This window comes from Opisthocomus hoazin, chromosome 6 (assembly GCF_030867145.1).
Source record: "Opisthocomus hoazin isolate bOpiHoa1 chromosome 6, bOpiHoa1.hap1, whole genome shotgun sequence".
Lineage (NCBI taxonomy): Eukaryota > Metazoa > Chordata > Aves > Opisthocomiformes > Opisthocomidae > Opisthocomus > Opisthocomus hoazin.
The window spans coordinates 39,410,079-39,427,219 of NC_134419.1; the positions used below are offsets into that span (position 1 = coordinate 39,410,079).

The following is a 17,141-nucleotide window of genomic DNA, read 5'->3' on the forward strand; positions in this document are numbered from 1 at the left end:
ATGCTTCTGCATGCTTGCTGTGTACGTATGGCCTATGCTTCCAGGCAGCCCTGCTACCTACTGTGCAACTACACAAATCTGCACCTGCGCTTTCTGACGCACGGTATTGCTTCCTTGGAGTAAATCACCCTTGAGACATTGCTCTTACCAGGTCAGATGGCTGCAGTTTAGCAAGAAGATAGTCAAAAGAAGGAAAGGTGACAGAAGAGCTATATATTTAATAAACTTCCACTGGAATTCAGCAATTCCATGTACACTCCTACTTCCAGAGGGTTTTTACTGTAATGCAAATAGCCTTAATGCCTCTTCATCTGCCACAATTCCTTTTCACTAGTCTTGACCAAAACAAAGACATCAACATAAAAAAAAAAATGAAATAATACCTCCATGGATGACTTAAGAGGAACCTTAACTTCAGCGGAGCATCTGGTACTGCCTTTCTACCAAATCAAACTGCAATTTATTGCGCTCTAATGTATGTACATTAGGCCATTTCCTTTATGGCTCCACTTCACACAGCAGCAGCAACCGCAAGAAATAATGGAGTGTCCAACAAGTGGGAAAGTAATTGCTCAACAGGCATAGAACAAGAGCGAGTCAGTCGCATACCGTGCACATGTGGCAGCTCTTCAGAGCCCAGCCCTGCAGCGGCCACAGAAGGCTGGGCTACACAGCAAGCCACTGCAGGAACTCTGCCAAGCAACAGCCAGGAGCGCTTGTCCATCTAAATCCCCGGGTCCCTACAGATTAGGGGTCAGGAAACGATTCCTTCCAACAGCACCACCTCCTGCCTGTACCTGCCAGTCATTAGCCATGCACAGATGCAGGACTGTTCAGCTCCAAGCTCTGGTCTTAAATTGCACCCAAAGAACTGGATTGAAAGGATGCTTAGGGGGTATCACAAGGGTGGTGGTGCTGGACTGCAGAAGGGACAGTTAGGTGTCCTGACCCAAAAGGAAATGCAAAAATACCTTGTGTGATGACCATCTTACTGGGGTCATTGGTTCTTTTGGTCTAGATATGCCCAGAGACGCTCCACTTTTGAATTTATTCAGTAAGTTTCTTACTATTCAGTAACACAAATTAGAAGATGAACACAAGAGCTAAAACGTTATCAAAGTAAGGATGCTACACAACCACATTTTAGGCCTTTCTGCCTGTTCAGTCTTAGATACACGATCTCTCCGTTACAAGCTTCCACTTCTCAGGAGTCCCAACTTCTTTCAGCACGCTGTGCTGAAGGGCTCAGTGAACAGTTCGACAGCATCAATGAGCGCTCAGCGTGACCCCATCCATATGTGACTCCTCACACACCCTGCGTAAACGCTGTCCCGCACACAACAGAAAACCCTTGGAGAAGGTTATGGTGCTTGTCTCGATGCATCTACAAGCTTCACAGATACTAACAGTTATTCCTCACCAAGCACATTCCTCCTCGTTCTTCCTTTATATAGAAAATCAACTAAATCTTAAAGTGAAATTATGACAATTTTGGTGTTAGTTTCAGGCTTGAGAAGTTGACACCTCAGGTCTCCCAGTGCAGTCACCATTCTTAGGTCATTAGTGTCATTCCAGGAAAATCGCTTAGAGGGTAATGCACAAAATTAAAAACCACCTGGGAAAAGTCTGGTTTACTACTTCTCCAGTAACATCAAGAAAATCTATGCCAGAGATATCAGTAGAAACCTATTATCTGAGGGAAATTCAAAGACCTCGGCCATAAGACAGTCACTTGATTCTTCTGATGCTACAATAAGATTAAAAAGAAGATCAAGCTCTCTCCAAGACAGTATTTGGAACTACCTGCAGCTTCAAAGCAAAAATACTACATTGCTTTACATTCTCTGTATACTTGGAAGGATGCCTGCATTCATGAAGACCCGGAACTTGCTTTTAAAATGACTACTTTTACTGCATCGTCTGAACACAGTTCGCCAAAGCAACACACCAAATTAAGGTTGTCACCTTAATCTTCATATTTCTTATAGTAAGAAGGTGACAGAAAATATCAAGAGAAATTAATTACCACTTCTGTACACTATGTCAGGTCATCCAATACAGACTAAAACTGTATTCCCATCCACTAATTAGAGTGAGGCCAAGTTAAAGTTATGGATCAAATCTTACTCTACCAGGTAGTTTCCTAACCTTGCTTACACCTTTTCCATTCTACCTAAAAATTTTATAGAGAATCCAACAAAAGCTAAAAGTTAGCCTGAGTTGCTTGGTCTTACAAAATACCAAGTTAACATGTATGGAAGCCTGTTACTTAAAAAAAAAAAAAAAAAGGTGTTTTTTTTAACTTCTCAAAGGAACAGACATAATCTAGGAGACCGGTGAGTCTTCTAGATCTTTTATGTGAAGCTGATATGCAACAGAAAATAGCTTAGGTGATTTTTCTTTTTAATGTCTGCTCTAGATACCTGCAAGTCTTCAATGCAAACAAAGGGAGAAGTATCACAGCTTACAGTTCACCAGTATTTGTTACTTACTAATAAGGTCAGGCACTTCCTGCAGAAACTCAAGATATAAACAATAAATAAAATACGGCATTGCTCTTATCTGCAAAGTAAAAAGCACTGCAGCGCTATACTCATCACACATCCATATAATCTAATTCCTGTACTTCTTAAAAAAAAAAAAAGCAGATTATTTTTTTCCAATTTCTTAACTTGAATAGATCACAATTAATATCTCAGGTTCTACCCAAGAGCACTGCAACAGCACTGAAAACAGGCCACATGCTGATATTTACCACCAATTTACCACTTCTTAACACTAGGTCTTTGAGAAAAAGTTCAGACATTAATCCCAGATTTGGACAAAATTCCTGTATTGTTTTATACAAACGTTAGATTTTCCCTAAAAACTGAGTTTCGAGAGCTCAGACATGAGCAACTGAGTGTGCAATCCAATCTATACACCAGAAAACTGATGGCTACAGTAACGAGTATATTAAGTCTGTACACTGGGCAAAGGTTCTCTTACGGTTACAGTCATTTGACCTTTAGCCAGCTCTTAACGCCCCAGCCAACCCTCTAAAGATGGAGATTTGCAGCAGCTTCTTGACTGAAATAAGCCATGAAAAGATTCTTCCGAACCCACTGTACAAGCATTCATTTAAAATGTCATGAATGTGCATGAAATCCGAGTGCTTCTAACAGCTTACTTTGCAGCTTCTGTTTAAATGCACTAACTCTGAACCACCAGGGATAAAAGGACTCAAACCTTCCAGTCTGGCACTCGTGGACCGAAAACATACACAAGCACCTCTTCACAGGTGTGTTTACCTACTTTAAATCTTATTTAAATAGACTCTCGATGCACACACTTTCCACAAACACCTGCTTCTCCCACGGCAGCGCTGAATTGCACAAGACAGTTGTATTCAGTCATTTTCTGTCCTAATGCCATCCTACACACCAGTACGCAGTCCTTCAGTCATGAAAATCCTAGCTACTGACTCATCCCCCCAGCCCGAGCAAAGCACAAATTCTGCAACGAGCAAAACGACTACAGCAGTACCTGCTGCTACCTCTGCATCGTAGTGGAATGGTCCAAAGAATTCCACAGCCGCAGCAAGATTGAAGGAAACCCAATCCTCATCAGATCATGGGAAAGCAGGCTTATAATTAATTCATATTTCCAGCCATTTGTGGTTATAAAACCTCTCCCCACTGAGCTCAAGAGCATCCTAAGTTGGAAACACTCGTAAAAGAGAAGATGCTCAGTTATCACTGGATGTCAAAAAGCAGCTTCCTTCTGTTGACCTAAATCCATGACAAAACCGCTGAAATGAACAAGTATTCCAACATCCAGGCGCATTTTCTAGATACTCGGCTTACTTTAAGAAGCAGTCAAACAGAAGTTGTGGTGACAGTGCCCCTAGATCCAAACTTGTCTCAACACTAAGGCTTCCATCAGTTTTAAAACAACCTTTGAAGATGTAGCTGTATTTCAATTTTGCATGCATGGACAAAGCTTGGTATTCACTGCTTCCATGTGGTCATAACTCAGGACACAGATTTTTCGTTCTCCTAAGCGTTGGAAATACGAGACACTGCATCAAACTTAGGCTTACGGTGCTTATCGTAGCACAACAAGCATTCAGCTATTAAATTTATCTTGGAGTAACCTATGCAGCACCCAAGATGACAGAACCTCTATCGCTCCTTTCTGGTTTTCAGGCAACTAGTATCAATAATAATTAAAATATATACAGCCCATAAAAGTATAAAAATGGCATACAATAAACCAAATATAATTTGGATCAGAGCAGACACGCCATTCATTTTCAAATTATTAAACCACTTTTATAAAACTACATAAAATTGCCACAGAAATTAGGTTTCTCTGCCAGAATTTTAAAGAGCACCATCACTCCACATCATTCAGGTCCAAGGCACTTAGCGAGGCATGCGAACTGTGTAAGTGAAGCTACTCTTCCACCATCATGGGACTGTTTGTGCTGAACAACAGCATCTCCTCTAGATGCTTCCTTCAAGAGCCCATTTAGAAACTACAATGGGATGGGATACCCCTACTTCGTTGCAAGCAAGCATTTACTATTTTGGTAATCCAATAAAACACATCATGTAATTTAGCTACTCTCGAGGAGCAGTACCTTGAAGTGGGAATCTTTAGCTGCTGGAGGCACATGGTGCATCCTTACACCCTTGACCAGGGTATTTTGGCATCACAGTCATGACAGAGTTAATACCCACTAGCTCAGAGGAGAACAAAAGGTACTCCACTGCAACATGCCTAACATTTACATTGCCTCTCTTTGCTCATTAAACAGGTTTTGGTTAAATAATGAACAAACTGTATTACAGACTCCGATGAGAATTCCAAAATTATAAATCAACTGGTAAAGCCCAGAGGAGAATGAAGGGAGTGGGAGGGAAGGAAGGATAATATTGACTAATATAAAGGGCGCAGCTTGACAGTGGATATTCCTGCCACACCTGATCAAACACGCTCCGTGGGGGAGGGGAAGGGAGGGCGAGAGCAAGAGGGGAGATGGGACACGGCAGCCTGAAATTTGCATCCGGAACAGATTAAAATGGGTTCTTGGGGGATTGAGAAAATACATAATATATATTACTATAAATGCAAAATTGTACTAAAAGCTAACTCAAATGTCAAAGATTACAGCTTGAATAAATTTAAATATAAAAGCAATGTATTTCCATGAGCTAATGAAAGAGACGTGAAAGGAAGGTCTAGGCAGAAAAAAAACCCACCCACAAAGAAACCCCAAGCTTGGACTTTTCATTGCCTGGAAGATGAGGCAGGAGACTCTGTATTGTTCAAAGTCTTGCTTGGGAACCCGTCCTTGTCTAAAACTGAAAAAAACGGAGCACAGCAATGCTGCCCTATCTCAAGGCACCAGTCTGTAAGGAGCAGTCACTGAAGCTGAAGCTACCTGTTTAGAAGAGCCCCATGCAGTCAAACCAACATGCTATCAGCACCACACCTAGCCAATTACCATCTCAGCACGAGCCACACTTACTTGATGACTGCTACTCACAGGGAGTCTCCGAATCTCTCCGTACATTAAACTTCGCTTTCCCTAACACAAGCAGATAGCGGGCTTGCATTTCTTCCCCAACAAGTCAACCGCACACTGTACCTAGCTACTCTAGATAAATGGCCAGTCCCTGACATTTACTCATAGTGCATTTATTTGAGCATCCTGACATTCCCTGCTCTTGTTGATGAGAAGAGGTATTTGCAATAATGGCAAAGAGCTTCAGGAGTCCCATTTTACAGAAAATTTTATCTCATAGAAGGGAAAGAAGGAAAATTTCCTCCCAAAACACTACTGGTGACTGTATCCATATCCTATGGAAGATGAGGGAGCTTACAAAAAGCCACAGATCCAGACTGTCATGCAGTCTGGGTACAGGTGTAACACCCAGAACAAAGACACTGTCCAGAAATGCAGGCTGTCGGGAACTCCCTCCGATGTCATGGCCTGACAGAAGCGTCCTGCTCACAACCAAGTGAAGTTCACCTGGCAAAGTGAAGCATTACACTTACAGGCAGCCACAACAGAGGAAGGAACAAGGGCTCAGAACTGACACGTGTCCTCAGCACCTCTTGTCAGCACCTGGAAACAGCACTACTGCACTTCTAGGGAACATACTTCTTTTGGGATTCCAGGCTCAGCGCTGACACAAGAATGGGCATGATTTGCAATAGGAAAGACAAAAAGTCCTTCTCAAACTCAGGTTGAGTGCAGTTCTGAACACTCACTGTAATAAAGGGACCAGAAATACAGCTTACTTTCAAATATTACAATTAGTAAGACAAATCCTGGGAAGAACCCGCAGAATGCCACATGTAGCAGCTCAGGATTAGACTCACTTCCAGACTCTCAGCTATACTTAGGTTACACTTAAACAATCACTCCTGAAACCACAAAAAGAGAAAACATGGTGGTGAAAGGGAGAAAGACGGTTGGGAAAAAAAACACCTGATCAAAATACACATCACAGCCTTGTGTTCTGCTTCTGGAACCAATACAGATTTCCAGTTCCTCTTGGTGCAACTGGTCACAAAGTAAGCCTTTCCCTGCAAGATTCAAGAGACCCAAATGGAAAGTGAAGTCTGTGCTTCACTTATTACTGATAACAGATGATGAACAGCAACAAACCAAAGAATGTGAGGAGAAACCAGGTAACAGGAGGCTACTTTCTAAGCAGATTTCTGCCATCATTCACAGATCAGAACGCATAAACAAAGCACAGAAAGACTATGCATAATAATACACCAGATTTCAGATATTACCACAAGCTTCAGTCTATTGAAGAAACACGTGTATTGATATATAAAAATGTGTGTATACAAACATACACACAAATATACATACACACATGCACACAAATATATCTCTCTCTTCAGATAGTGACAGCCATGGTATTTGTGTGCTAGTTTATTATTTGCCTAAAACTATATACATATTTGTTTTTTTCTTGTTATTCAATATATGACCTCTGGATAGTAAATAAGACAAACAAGTACACCTGTACATTTATTTTCATATACCCTAGCAGCAACACATACCTGCTGATTTCTGTGTAAGCTTACCTGTTATGTTATTCAGCACTTCTTTTAAGAGGCTGAAGCTATGCAGCAGGGGATCCCTTTCTTCATCCTATAGGTTATATATAGGAAGGACGTCATTAATGAGGCAAACACACTCCTGAAGACAAATCTTAATAACGGGTCTGTAAAGACCTCACCTTCATATTCACAGAAGTACTGTGGATTGAGTTTATCCCTGTCAGTGCGTTTACGCCATCAAAATCAAGAGAAGCATTTTTGTTTTCCTGCTCATGCTCCCCAATGTCATACAGCTCAAATGTCAGAGCACGGGTTCAGGACTGAGCACTCTGGTTTGGCTTTATTGTCCTTAGAAGTATTTCTGATTAGCCCTCCGCTGTTCAATAAATTTCAGAGCAAATCTACCTTGTACCATATTGAAATGGCTCATCTGGATTTGCTATAATGTTAATCTATGCAGATTGTAATGGGAACAGAAATACAATGACATTTGGTGCCATTAAAGTAACTTGAAGCAAGAACCACAGTGCAAAATTTGTATGAATAGCTGCATCCTTTACCCTTAGCCTATCTTTCCTGTATTAAAATAAGGAGGAGCAGAAGTTTGTCCAAGCTGTGTACATCCGCAGCCACACCTCCTCCTGGGTGGCAGCTAGCTCTGACGAAGAAATGCCTGTTGGAAAGGAAAAGGGCCCTGCCCTTCGACAAACTGGAACCACTTGTGCTGGATGACAGCCATCTGCTATTCATGTGCCAGTCTGAAGCGCACCACAGATACAGCATGCCACACGCACACATTTACACCGGGGAAGCCATAAACTGGCCAACGCACCATCAGACTTGGAAACACTGTATGAATGGCTTTTAACAAAACAGGCTTGAAACTATTAACAGGTTTCAGTCTGGAACATAGCTAGCAGTCCCAAAACAGAGCTAAGAGAAGATACTATGCTATATGAAAAATTAAAAAACACCCTATATAGGACTTCCCCCATTTTTATTTCATGGCTTTCATGATGAAGACTGTCTAAGAGCGCACAAAAGATATACAAAAACATTGTGCTAAATAAAATAACACCATATATTCAAAATCCCTGACATACCAGGTGACAAAAGTCTAAATAAGATGATTCCCGTGTGGAATACGACGTGGGGCTTTTTGTTTGTTTACAGGCTATATAGGTAGAAGGTTTCCAGCTTTCTACCTGTTACAGCCACTGGCACATGAAAAGCCAAAACTGCTCAGTATGAAACAATGTAGAAAGTTATTCCAACTTTACTTACAAAAGTACTGTAACAAGTGCTAAAAGACACGGAGGTACTTTTCCAAAACCTGGTGGTTTCTGCCATAGCTTGAACAGGCAGCAACAACTCAGGGTGACTCACCAGATGCGTGTGAGTGCTCCATCGGGCATTGCGCTTTATGGCTCCCACCACTGCGTTGATTTCACCTTGCACGATGTAAATGTTCTTATCCACCATCCTGACAATCCTGAAAATAAAGGCAATTCAAGTCAGTCTCCAGCCCCTCACAACCATTCTCTTCCTCCAACGAAACATCAAGTTGGCCCTAGTGAAGCAGGAGGCCTGCAGAGATGCAAGAAACTCCTTCAGATCTTTGTTTTGTGCATGCAGACAGTTATTTTGTCAAAAGGAAGACAAAAGGAAGACACTTTCCCGCAGAGTGTGTTTTCAAGACGACGAGAGCAGACGGTTAGTTATAACACAGCATCTGCAAAGCAAGAGACAACTTTGCCAAGGCGCATTCCTCTTTTTTTTTCCGGTCTATGGGAGTTCACAGAAAGATCAAGCGTTAGGGTACCAGGACAGACATCCATGATAATGCAATAACACGCGCATCTCCAGCACTTACACAAAGTCCCGCAGCTCTACACAGAGCACAAAGCCAATCTTGTGCTCGGTTAAACTATCAGTGGCTTGAATGAGCTGGCCAGAGCAAAACTCCTTGGGACTTTAAACTTTGACAAAATAAAGTAATTTACAACAGATGTCGATTTCACACTCGCTTCAGGACAAAAAGCTTTCAGGAAAGCAGGCAAGCAAAAAAGTCACGCATGGGTAAGACCCCACACAGAAATGAGCAAAACTAGAGACAAAACTGGATGGAACACAGGGAGAAAAAGTGAGAAAGCTAAAAGCAGACGTTTACCCTCATGTAGCCTGAGGTCCTACAGGGAAAAGCTTAAACTGATGTACCCAGAGAGAGAGCCACAAGAGGGGAAAAAATTTCACAAGCAAGAAATATTTGTAATGGTCTGAGAAAAAGAAACAAAGAGCGGGTTCCTGTAAGATTGTTCTCCCCATACTAGCTGTAGTCCGGATACAGATGAGCATAAAGAAATAAGAATGGAGCGGAATGAACAGGCAACTGTTTATCAAGAATGAACAGGACCTATAAAGAGGCCAGAGAGTCCGATGATACCATGTCTGCAAATGAGAAGGATTTAGTGAAATGGTAGCCAAGTAATGAGACTTTTCCGAAGAAATGAAAGGAAAACGAGGAATCCAGCTTGAAATCACAACAGGCCCTCCACGGGGAAGCAAATGACTGAAAATAGATGAAACATTGATCGTAACACTTCAGATCAGACAGGCTAATTTAAAAGACTCAGCTGGGGGGGGTGGGGGGACAGGGGGTAATAAAAGACGGAGAATATGAGAAGGATTTTTGCCCGTGTATCAAAAGCAAAGTGGGAAGGAAATGGTGTTGGTGTATTACTCCAGACCTCAGAAACACCACCACAGAAATTGCAGAACACACATCCTGGATCCGTCAGGCTTCACATTAATTAACATGTCTGAATTATCAACACTACTTCAAATATACAAATATCCTCTGAGTGAGACTAATTTGCTTCAGGACTCTGTAAGTAATGAAAAGGAAGCAAAATACTATAAAAAGATACCTTATCGAGGGAGAGCATCAGACTTGTGGCTTTGGTTTTTCGTATGTTTGCGATAGGATTAATAATCTTCTCGTAAAACTGTTTCTTATTTCATTAGATTAACTATACATAATGGTATTCCTAAGTGTTACACAATAAATTAGGGGCAAAGACAAAAGTATTTTATTAAAAAGGAACTGCCATGACAGACCAGATCAGTAACTTATCTCATCCACTACTAGATGATTCAGAAAAATCATCAAATAGTTCTGCCACGTAGCTTCCTTGTGCCCTGAAGAACAAAGGTTTATACCATCCCTCCACAGCTGCATATGACAGAACCACAGATATTCTTCCAACTCATGTGTCTAACGCCCAAGAGATGTTCCTCTCTTGCTCTATATGTGAGGGAAGTTGCTCTATATGTGAGGGAGCAACTGGAATGCATTGAGCTTGGCCTGGGGGCAAGTGAAGAAGGAGTTGAAAGCTTGTGGGTTAGAATTAAGGGACAGGCTCACACGGGTGACATTACGGTGGGTGTATACTACAGGCCACCTGACCAGGAGGAGGAGGTTGATGAGGCCTTCTACAGGCAGCTGCAAGCAGCCTCACAGTCACAGGCCCTGGTTCTCATGGGGGACTTCAACCACCCTGACATCAGCTGGGAAGACCATACAGCTAGGCAGGCGCAATCCAGGAGGTTCCTACAGAGCATCGATGATAACTTTCTGATGCAAGTGGTGGAGGAACCAACAAGAAAAGGCGCGCTGCTGGACCTCGTGTTAACAAACAAGGAGGGACTGGTGGAGGACGTGAAGGTTGGAGGTAGACTCGGCTGCAGTGACCATGAAATGGTCGAGTTCAGGATCCTGCATGGAGGAAGCAGGGCGATAAGCAGGATCAAAACCCTGGACCTCAGGAGGGCTGACTTTGCCCTCTTCAAGGAGCTACTGGGAGGAATCCCGTGGGCCAGGGCTCTCGAAGGCAGGGGGGTCCATGAGTGCTGGTCGCTTTTTAAACAACACTTCTTCCATGCACAGGAGCAATGCATCCCCCTGAGAAAGAAATTTAGCAAAGGAGGCAGGAGACCTGCATGGTTAAACAAGGAGCTTCTAGTGGAGATCAGGCAGAAGAGAAAGGTGCATAGAATGTGGAAAGAGGGACAGGCCACTTGGGAAGAGTACAGAAACGTAGTGAGAGCATGCACGGATGCGACGAGGAAGGCCAAGGCTCACCTGGAATTGAAGCTGGCAAGGGATGTCAAAAACAACAAGAAGGGCTTCTTCAACTACATCAGCAGCAAAAGGAAGGCTAGGGACAACGTGGGGCCGCTGCTGAATGAGGAGGGTGTCCTGGTGATGGAGGATGCAGAGAAGGCAGAGCTAATGAATGCCTTCTTTGCTTCAGTCTTCAGTGCTAAGACTGGCCCTCAGGAATCCCAGGCCCCGGAGGTAAGAGATGAAGCCTACAAAGAGGACGACTTTCCCTTGGTTGAGGAGGACTGTGTGAGGGATCGCTTAAGCGATCTGGACGTCCACAAATCCATGGGCCCCGATGGAATGCACCCACGAGTGCTGAGGGAGCTGGCGGATGTCATTGCTGAGCCACTCTCCATCATCTTTGAGAGGTCCTGGAGGACAGGAGAGGTGCCCGAGGACTGGAGAAAGGCCAATGTCACTCCAATCTTCAAAAAGGGCAAGAAGGAGGACCCAGGGAACTACAGGCCGGTCAGCCTCACCTCCATCCCGGGAAAGGTGATGGAGCAGCTTATCCTGGAGGCCACCATCAAGCAAGTGGAAGAAAAGAAGGTTATCAGGAGTAGTCAGCATGGATTCACCAAGGGGAAATCATGCCTGACCAATCTGATAGCTTTCTACGATGACATGACTGGCTGGGTAGACGAAGGGAGAGCCGTGGATGTTATCTACCTTGACTTCAGCAAGGCTTTCGACACAGTCTCCCATGATATCCTCCTGGGGAAGCTGAGGAAGTGTGGGCTGGATGAGTGGTCAGTGAAGTGGATAGAAAACTGGCTGAATGGCAGAACTCAGAGGGTTGTCATCAGCGGCGCTGAGTCTAGTTGGAGGCTGGTGACAAGTGGTGTCCCTCAGGGGTCAGTACTGGGCCCAGTCTTGTTTAACTTCTTCATCAACGACCTGGATGAAGAGTTAGAATGTACCCTCAGCAAGTTTGCTGATGACACCAAACTGGGAGGTGCGGTAGATACACCAGAAGGCTGTGCTGCCATTCAGCGTGACCTGGATAGGCTGGAAAGCTGGGCAGAGAGGAACCTGATGAGGTTCAACAAAGGCAAGTGCAGGGTCCTGCACCTGGGGAGGAACAACCTCATGCACCAGTACAGGCTTGGGGTGGACCTGCTGGAGAGCAGCTCTGCGGAGAGGGACCTGGGTGTCCTGGTGGACGACAGGTTAACCATGAGCCAGCAGTGTGCCCTGGCTGCCAAGAAAGCCAATGGGATCCTGGGGTGCATCAAGAAGAGTGTGGCCAGCAGGTCAATGGAGGTTCTCCTTCCCCTCTACACTGCCCTGGTGAGGCCTCATCTGGAGTACTGTATCCAGTTCTGGGCTCCCCAGTTCAAGAAGGATGAAGAGCTACTGGACAGAGTCCAGCGGAGGGCTACAAGGATGGTGAGGGGACTGGAACATCTCTCCCACGAGGAGAGGCTGAGGGAACTGGGCTTGTTCAGCCTGAAGAAGAGAAGGCTGCGAGGGGACCTTAGAAATGCCTACAAATATCTGAAGGGTGGGTGTCAGGAGGATGGGGCCAAGCTCTTTTCAGTGGTGCCCAGTGACAGGACAAGGGGCAATGGGCACAAACTGAGGCACAGGAAGTTCCGTCTGAACATGAGGAGGAACTTCTTCCCTCTGAGGGTGACGGAGCACTGGAACAGGCTGCCCAGGGAGGTTGTGGAGTCTCCTTCTCTGGAGATATTCCAGCCCCGCCTGGACGCGGTGCTGTGCAGCCTGCTCTGGGTGACCCTGCTTGGGCAGGGGGTTGGGCTGGGTGACCCACAGAGGTCCCTTCCAACCCCTACTATTCTGTGATTCTGTGATTCCTGCCCTCAACAGTGACTTATTCCTTACATTATTTATATGACTGCATTAAAATAATGCACAAAAATACCCTCGATCACAATTTTTTCTATTTCAGTATATTGCCTATGTTTTAGTACAAGGCATTAATGGGAGATTTTCTCCTCCATGTAAAATACCTCATTTATTTATTTCAGTAATTCCAGTATTGTCCATATTTCTTCATAGTCTGTTTCAGGGATCAAAACTCTGGTCCACAGAAGTACTTCTGGGGAAATACTTTATACATTCAAATTTGTCAAATCTCAAGTTTTTCCTGTCTTTACGGCTATAAAACAATACTGAGCATATAAACTTTGTAGCGCCATTCAAGGCATTCGGCAAACTGACATGGAACCAAAGGCTCCCCCAACCTGATTTGGAAAAGCACGTAAAGAAACAACAGACACAAGTATCACACGCCTTGCACATACACAGACACTTCATAGCTCTGCCAGTGATGCCAAAGCTTAACTGCTGCTCTACATACTACTGAACCTGCTTGGAGGACTCTTCTTTCTTCTCCACTACTTTTAGACTAAAAGAATTCACTCTCAGAGCTCTGAACATCACACGTACAGCCCACTTCATCACAAACACTGGGTAAAATTGGGGGAAAATCCCGCTTCACATTTAAGCTTGCAATTAACCAAGCAACAGCAGCACACACACGTTCCAAAGTAAACCACAGCCAACTGTCTTCGTTCACGCAAAGGACCTTTGCAACTGCGCGCTGGAGAAGGAAACAGCAGATAATTACAGGGTGGGGTGGAAAGCCAGACAACTATTTTCAGAGAGATGCACCTTGTAAGCTAAACTCACCAAGAGCACCATTGATTCCTGTAAAAGTTCAGAAGTTAATTTCAAGCAACGGAAATGGCTTCTCTAAACTCCGCAATTCCCGAAGCCTACCCCTTTTCAACTATCAGATTATTTCAGTGCGCGTTCCTTCAACTGTCTTCACCACAAGCAACAGCTGCTGACAGCTGAAAGCTCAGCACAGACGTACTCCACTGAAAGAAGTTTTAAGACTGAAATCAATGCTTTGAAGCTGCAGAAAGTTACACGATTCACCAGACCAGCACCGAATGATCAGTTGGGTTTACGAGAACACAGTGGTAGTCAAGCCAAACCACTAAGTTCAACATACAAAAAAATTGCTAACGTGAATTCAGGCTTAACGTTACAAAGGCATGGTCTGTGGGATATTGTGTAACTGTTGGTCAGACAGGTTAACAGAACTACTCATGCTGAAGATCCTCAAACAAGTTGAGACAACCTCCCTAGCAAAGCCATGGTTCTGACACTTCTTGATGTCTTCAGATCAAGACTGAATGCCTTTCCTGAAAGCAGTCTTTAATCAAACATAAGATAGCAGACTGTACGGAAACAAATGGATTAAGTTCTGCGGTCCTGAGTTACGCAGAAAAAAAACAGGAAAGGTACCTACTAAATTTGAAATGCTTTTCAGCTCCTTATCTCTTCAGTTAGTCCTACATAAATCCTTGTCTCTTTCTCATCACAGGCTCACACATCTGCTTAGATCTGCAGATCAGCTCTCAGATTCCGCTCCCGCGCAGGACTTCGACAGGCAGCACAGTGACAATGACAGCTCCAAACCAAGGCAACACAGCTGCCCAGCCCACCAGGAGAAACAGGGAAGCTGTCAGCAGTCACAGCCTCACTGCTAGCAGGGTTAGGAACACTGTGAGTGGAAAAAGGTAGATGCCCGAGCATATGATCAAATAACCAAATCTAACATTCATATGCTTCTCATAGCCTTCAGCAATGCTCTGTGGACAGCAATTTCAAGATTCTGAGATTCCTGAAATAGTACCAGATGTGAAAACTTCATACGAAAACACTGACAAGATTCACACTGTAGATGTTATCTCACATATGCCCTGAACACTCCACTGCCCAGCCTTGGAACATGCTACTCCAAAACATCCCATGGACCCTAACTTTTCCTGGGTATTGCCACAGGAAGTCTCAGGTACACTTTGAGGAAACACTCCCTCCCTCGCAGGGAAACGTCTGCAACTCTCCTGGGAACAAGCAAGAGTGAGCATCAGAAGTGACGAGGTCTGGGCTGGCTTCCATCGAGTCACTTCTTCCCGTCACTAACTTTAGCCTTCCACTATGGTAACTGACTCAAACCACGTGAAACCACTCCAGTGAACAGCAATAATAATAAACAACATGATCACTACATATGCAAGAAAGGTAGTATTTCAAAGTAGGCTTCCGTTGACCTAAATCTGCACTGTTTATGATAATGCATGAATAATCTATATAGTCTCTGACCTAGATTGGGCCACGTGAGTCCCGATACAGTACACTGCCACCAAAACAGAACACACAGCACCCGTCTGTCCATGAACCACAAACAACTCCTAACTTGGAGCTAGCCAGGTTACCCAGAAGCCCAGCTGACAGCGAGGAATCTCCTTTTCTTCCTTCTGAACCGCATATGGAAGGTACGCAAATCTCCAGCAGGAAATTTAGCTTGGTTAGGTTCGATGTGTAATAACTGCCCTGCAATAAACACCACAGGCAGCAGAAGTTCAGAGAACTCGGGGTGTTTCTCCAGAGGCTAGCTCCTAACGCTTGGAGAAAAATAACAAAGAAGCATTCATTTATAAGCATGGCAAGGAACCGTGCAGCCCAGCGATGCCGCAACTCTGGGTGACTAAGAACGCCCTTCGAGGGACACGCAGCAGCGAGCGACAGCACCTCAGCAGGGAAGGCAGGCCCAGCTCTCCCGACGGAGCTGCAGCAGTCCAGCGCCCGGGACCGGACTATCTGCCAGAGCTGCGGAGGAAGAGCGAGCCCTGAGGGGAATGCGGGGGGGGGCTGGCCTCCCCCCAGTCCCCTCACACCGCTGGCCTCCCCCAGTCCCCTCACACCGCTGAAACCGCCCAACTCCCACCGCCCCCCCCCTCCCCGGCCAGGAGCCCCGACCGCGCTCCGCCTTCCCTCAGGCCGCCCGCCCCGCGGACCCCCCCCGGGCCGCTCCCCGGCCCCGCACGCTGCCCCCGCCGCAGCCGCCCGGCACTGACCCCCGCATCCAAAATGGCGGCGCCTGCTCCCGGCGGCGGCGGCCGATTCACATAGCGGGCGGGCGGGCGGGCGGCGCGGCGGGCCGGAGGGCTCAGCCCCCCCTTCCCTCCCTCCCTCCCGGCCAGGCCGGGCCGCCGAGCGCGGGGCCCTGCCGGGTACGGGCAAGCGAAACCAGCTCCGCACCGCTCTCACTGACGTGGAAACGGGCCACTGCGACCCGCTGCGCCGACGGACAGCCCGGAGAGCCAACCTCCGCGCGATGCGGCGGGCAGCTGTCTGAGGAGCCCAATAGCGTCACGGCTTCAAACCGGAGGAGGCGGACCCTCCGGTGACAGGCGGAAGAGAGCCAATGAAAGAGGAGAGAGTAGAACTAGCAGAGCCGCCGACCAATCGGAAAGGAGCCCTGCGGCCGCGGGGGGCGAGGCCTCGCCTGAGCGGGCGCAGCGAGGGCGGCTGAGCGGAAGCCGGCGGAAGGGCTGCGCTCGCAAGGCATTGTGGGCCGGGCCGCCCGCTCCGCCGCGCCCGGGGCCTGCGGGGCCTGCGGCCGGGCCGCCCGGGCCCAGTGGTTGTGTGGTGGGGCGCGGCTCCCCGGCAGCCCGCCTGGACCCCTGGCAAGCGCGGGTGACCGCGGAGGGACCCTGCGGGCCGGCCTGGAGGAGCGAGGCCGCGGGCGAGAGGCTGCGAGGGACGCGCGGCCTGCAAGGCGGTGCCGGGCCCGGCCTTCCCGCGGCGGTACGGCTGGGCGGCGGCGGCGGCGCCTCTCCTCCGGGGCCTGGTTGCGGTGTGGCGCCCAGCAAGCAGCCTGTTCGCTCCGGGAGCTCGCTGGGCCGCGGTTTGGCCGTTCCGCGTGCTGGAGCAGCTCCCCCAGCCCAGGCCGTACGCGGGCAGGCGGGGAGACCCCGATGGACGCAGCGCGGCACGCAGCCGCTCCACCAGCACGCCCGGCCGTGCCCTCCTCCGCGGTCCCGGTAGCTTTCCGCAGAGCTGAGCGCGGCTCCTGCTTTGCTCA

The 17,141-nt window shown here is 46.7% G+C and overlaps 1 protein-coding gene across 7 annotated transcripts in view; it reads right to left on the bottom strand.

Annotated features, from left to right (window-relative positions):
* GBF1 (golgi brefeldin A resistant guanine nucleotide exchange factor 1) overlaps positions 1–16,354 on the bottom strand; it is a 106,288-nt gene extending 89,934 nt beyond the window's left edge. For 5 of the 7 annotated variants that reach the window (XM_075422771.1, XM_075422770.1, XM_075422772.1 and 2 more), the window contains exons 1-3: positions 16,132–16,301; positions 8,458–8,563; positions 7,096–7,162 (exon numbers count right to left, since the gene is read on the bottom strand). In XM_075422771.1, the coding sequence (XP_075278886.1) occupies positions 7,096–7,162; positions 8,458–8,563; positions 16,132–16,139 (181 nt within the window). In that variant the 5' untranslated portion in view covers positions 16,140–16,301. The other 2 variants (XM_075422769.1, XM_075422773.1) reach the window with 2 other exon arrangements.
* Positions 16,355–17,141: the final 787 nt, after the last annotated feature.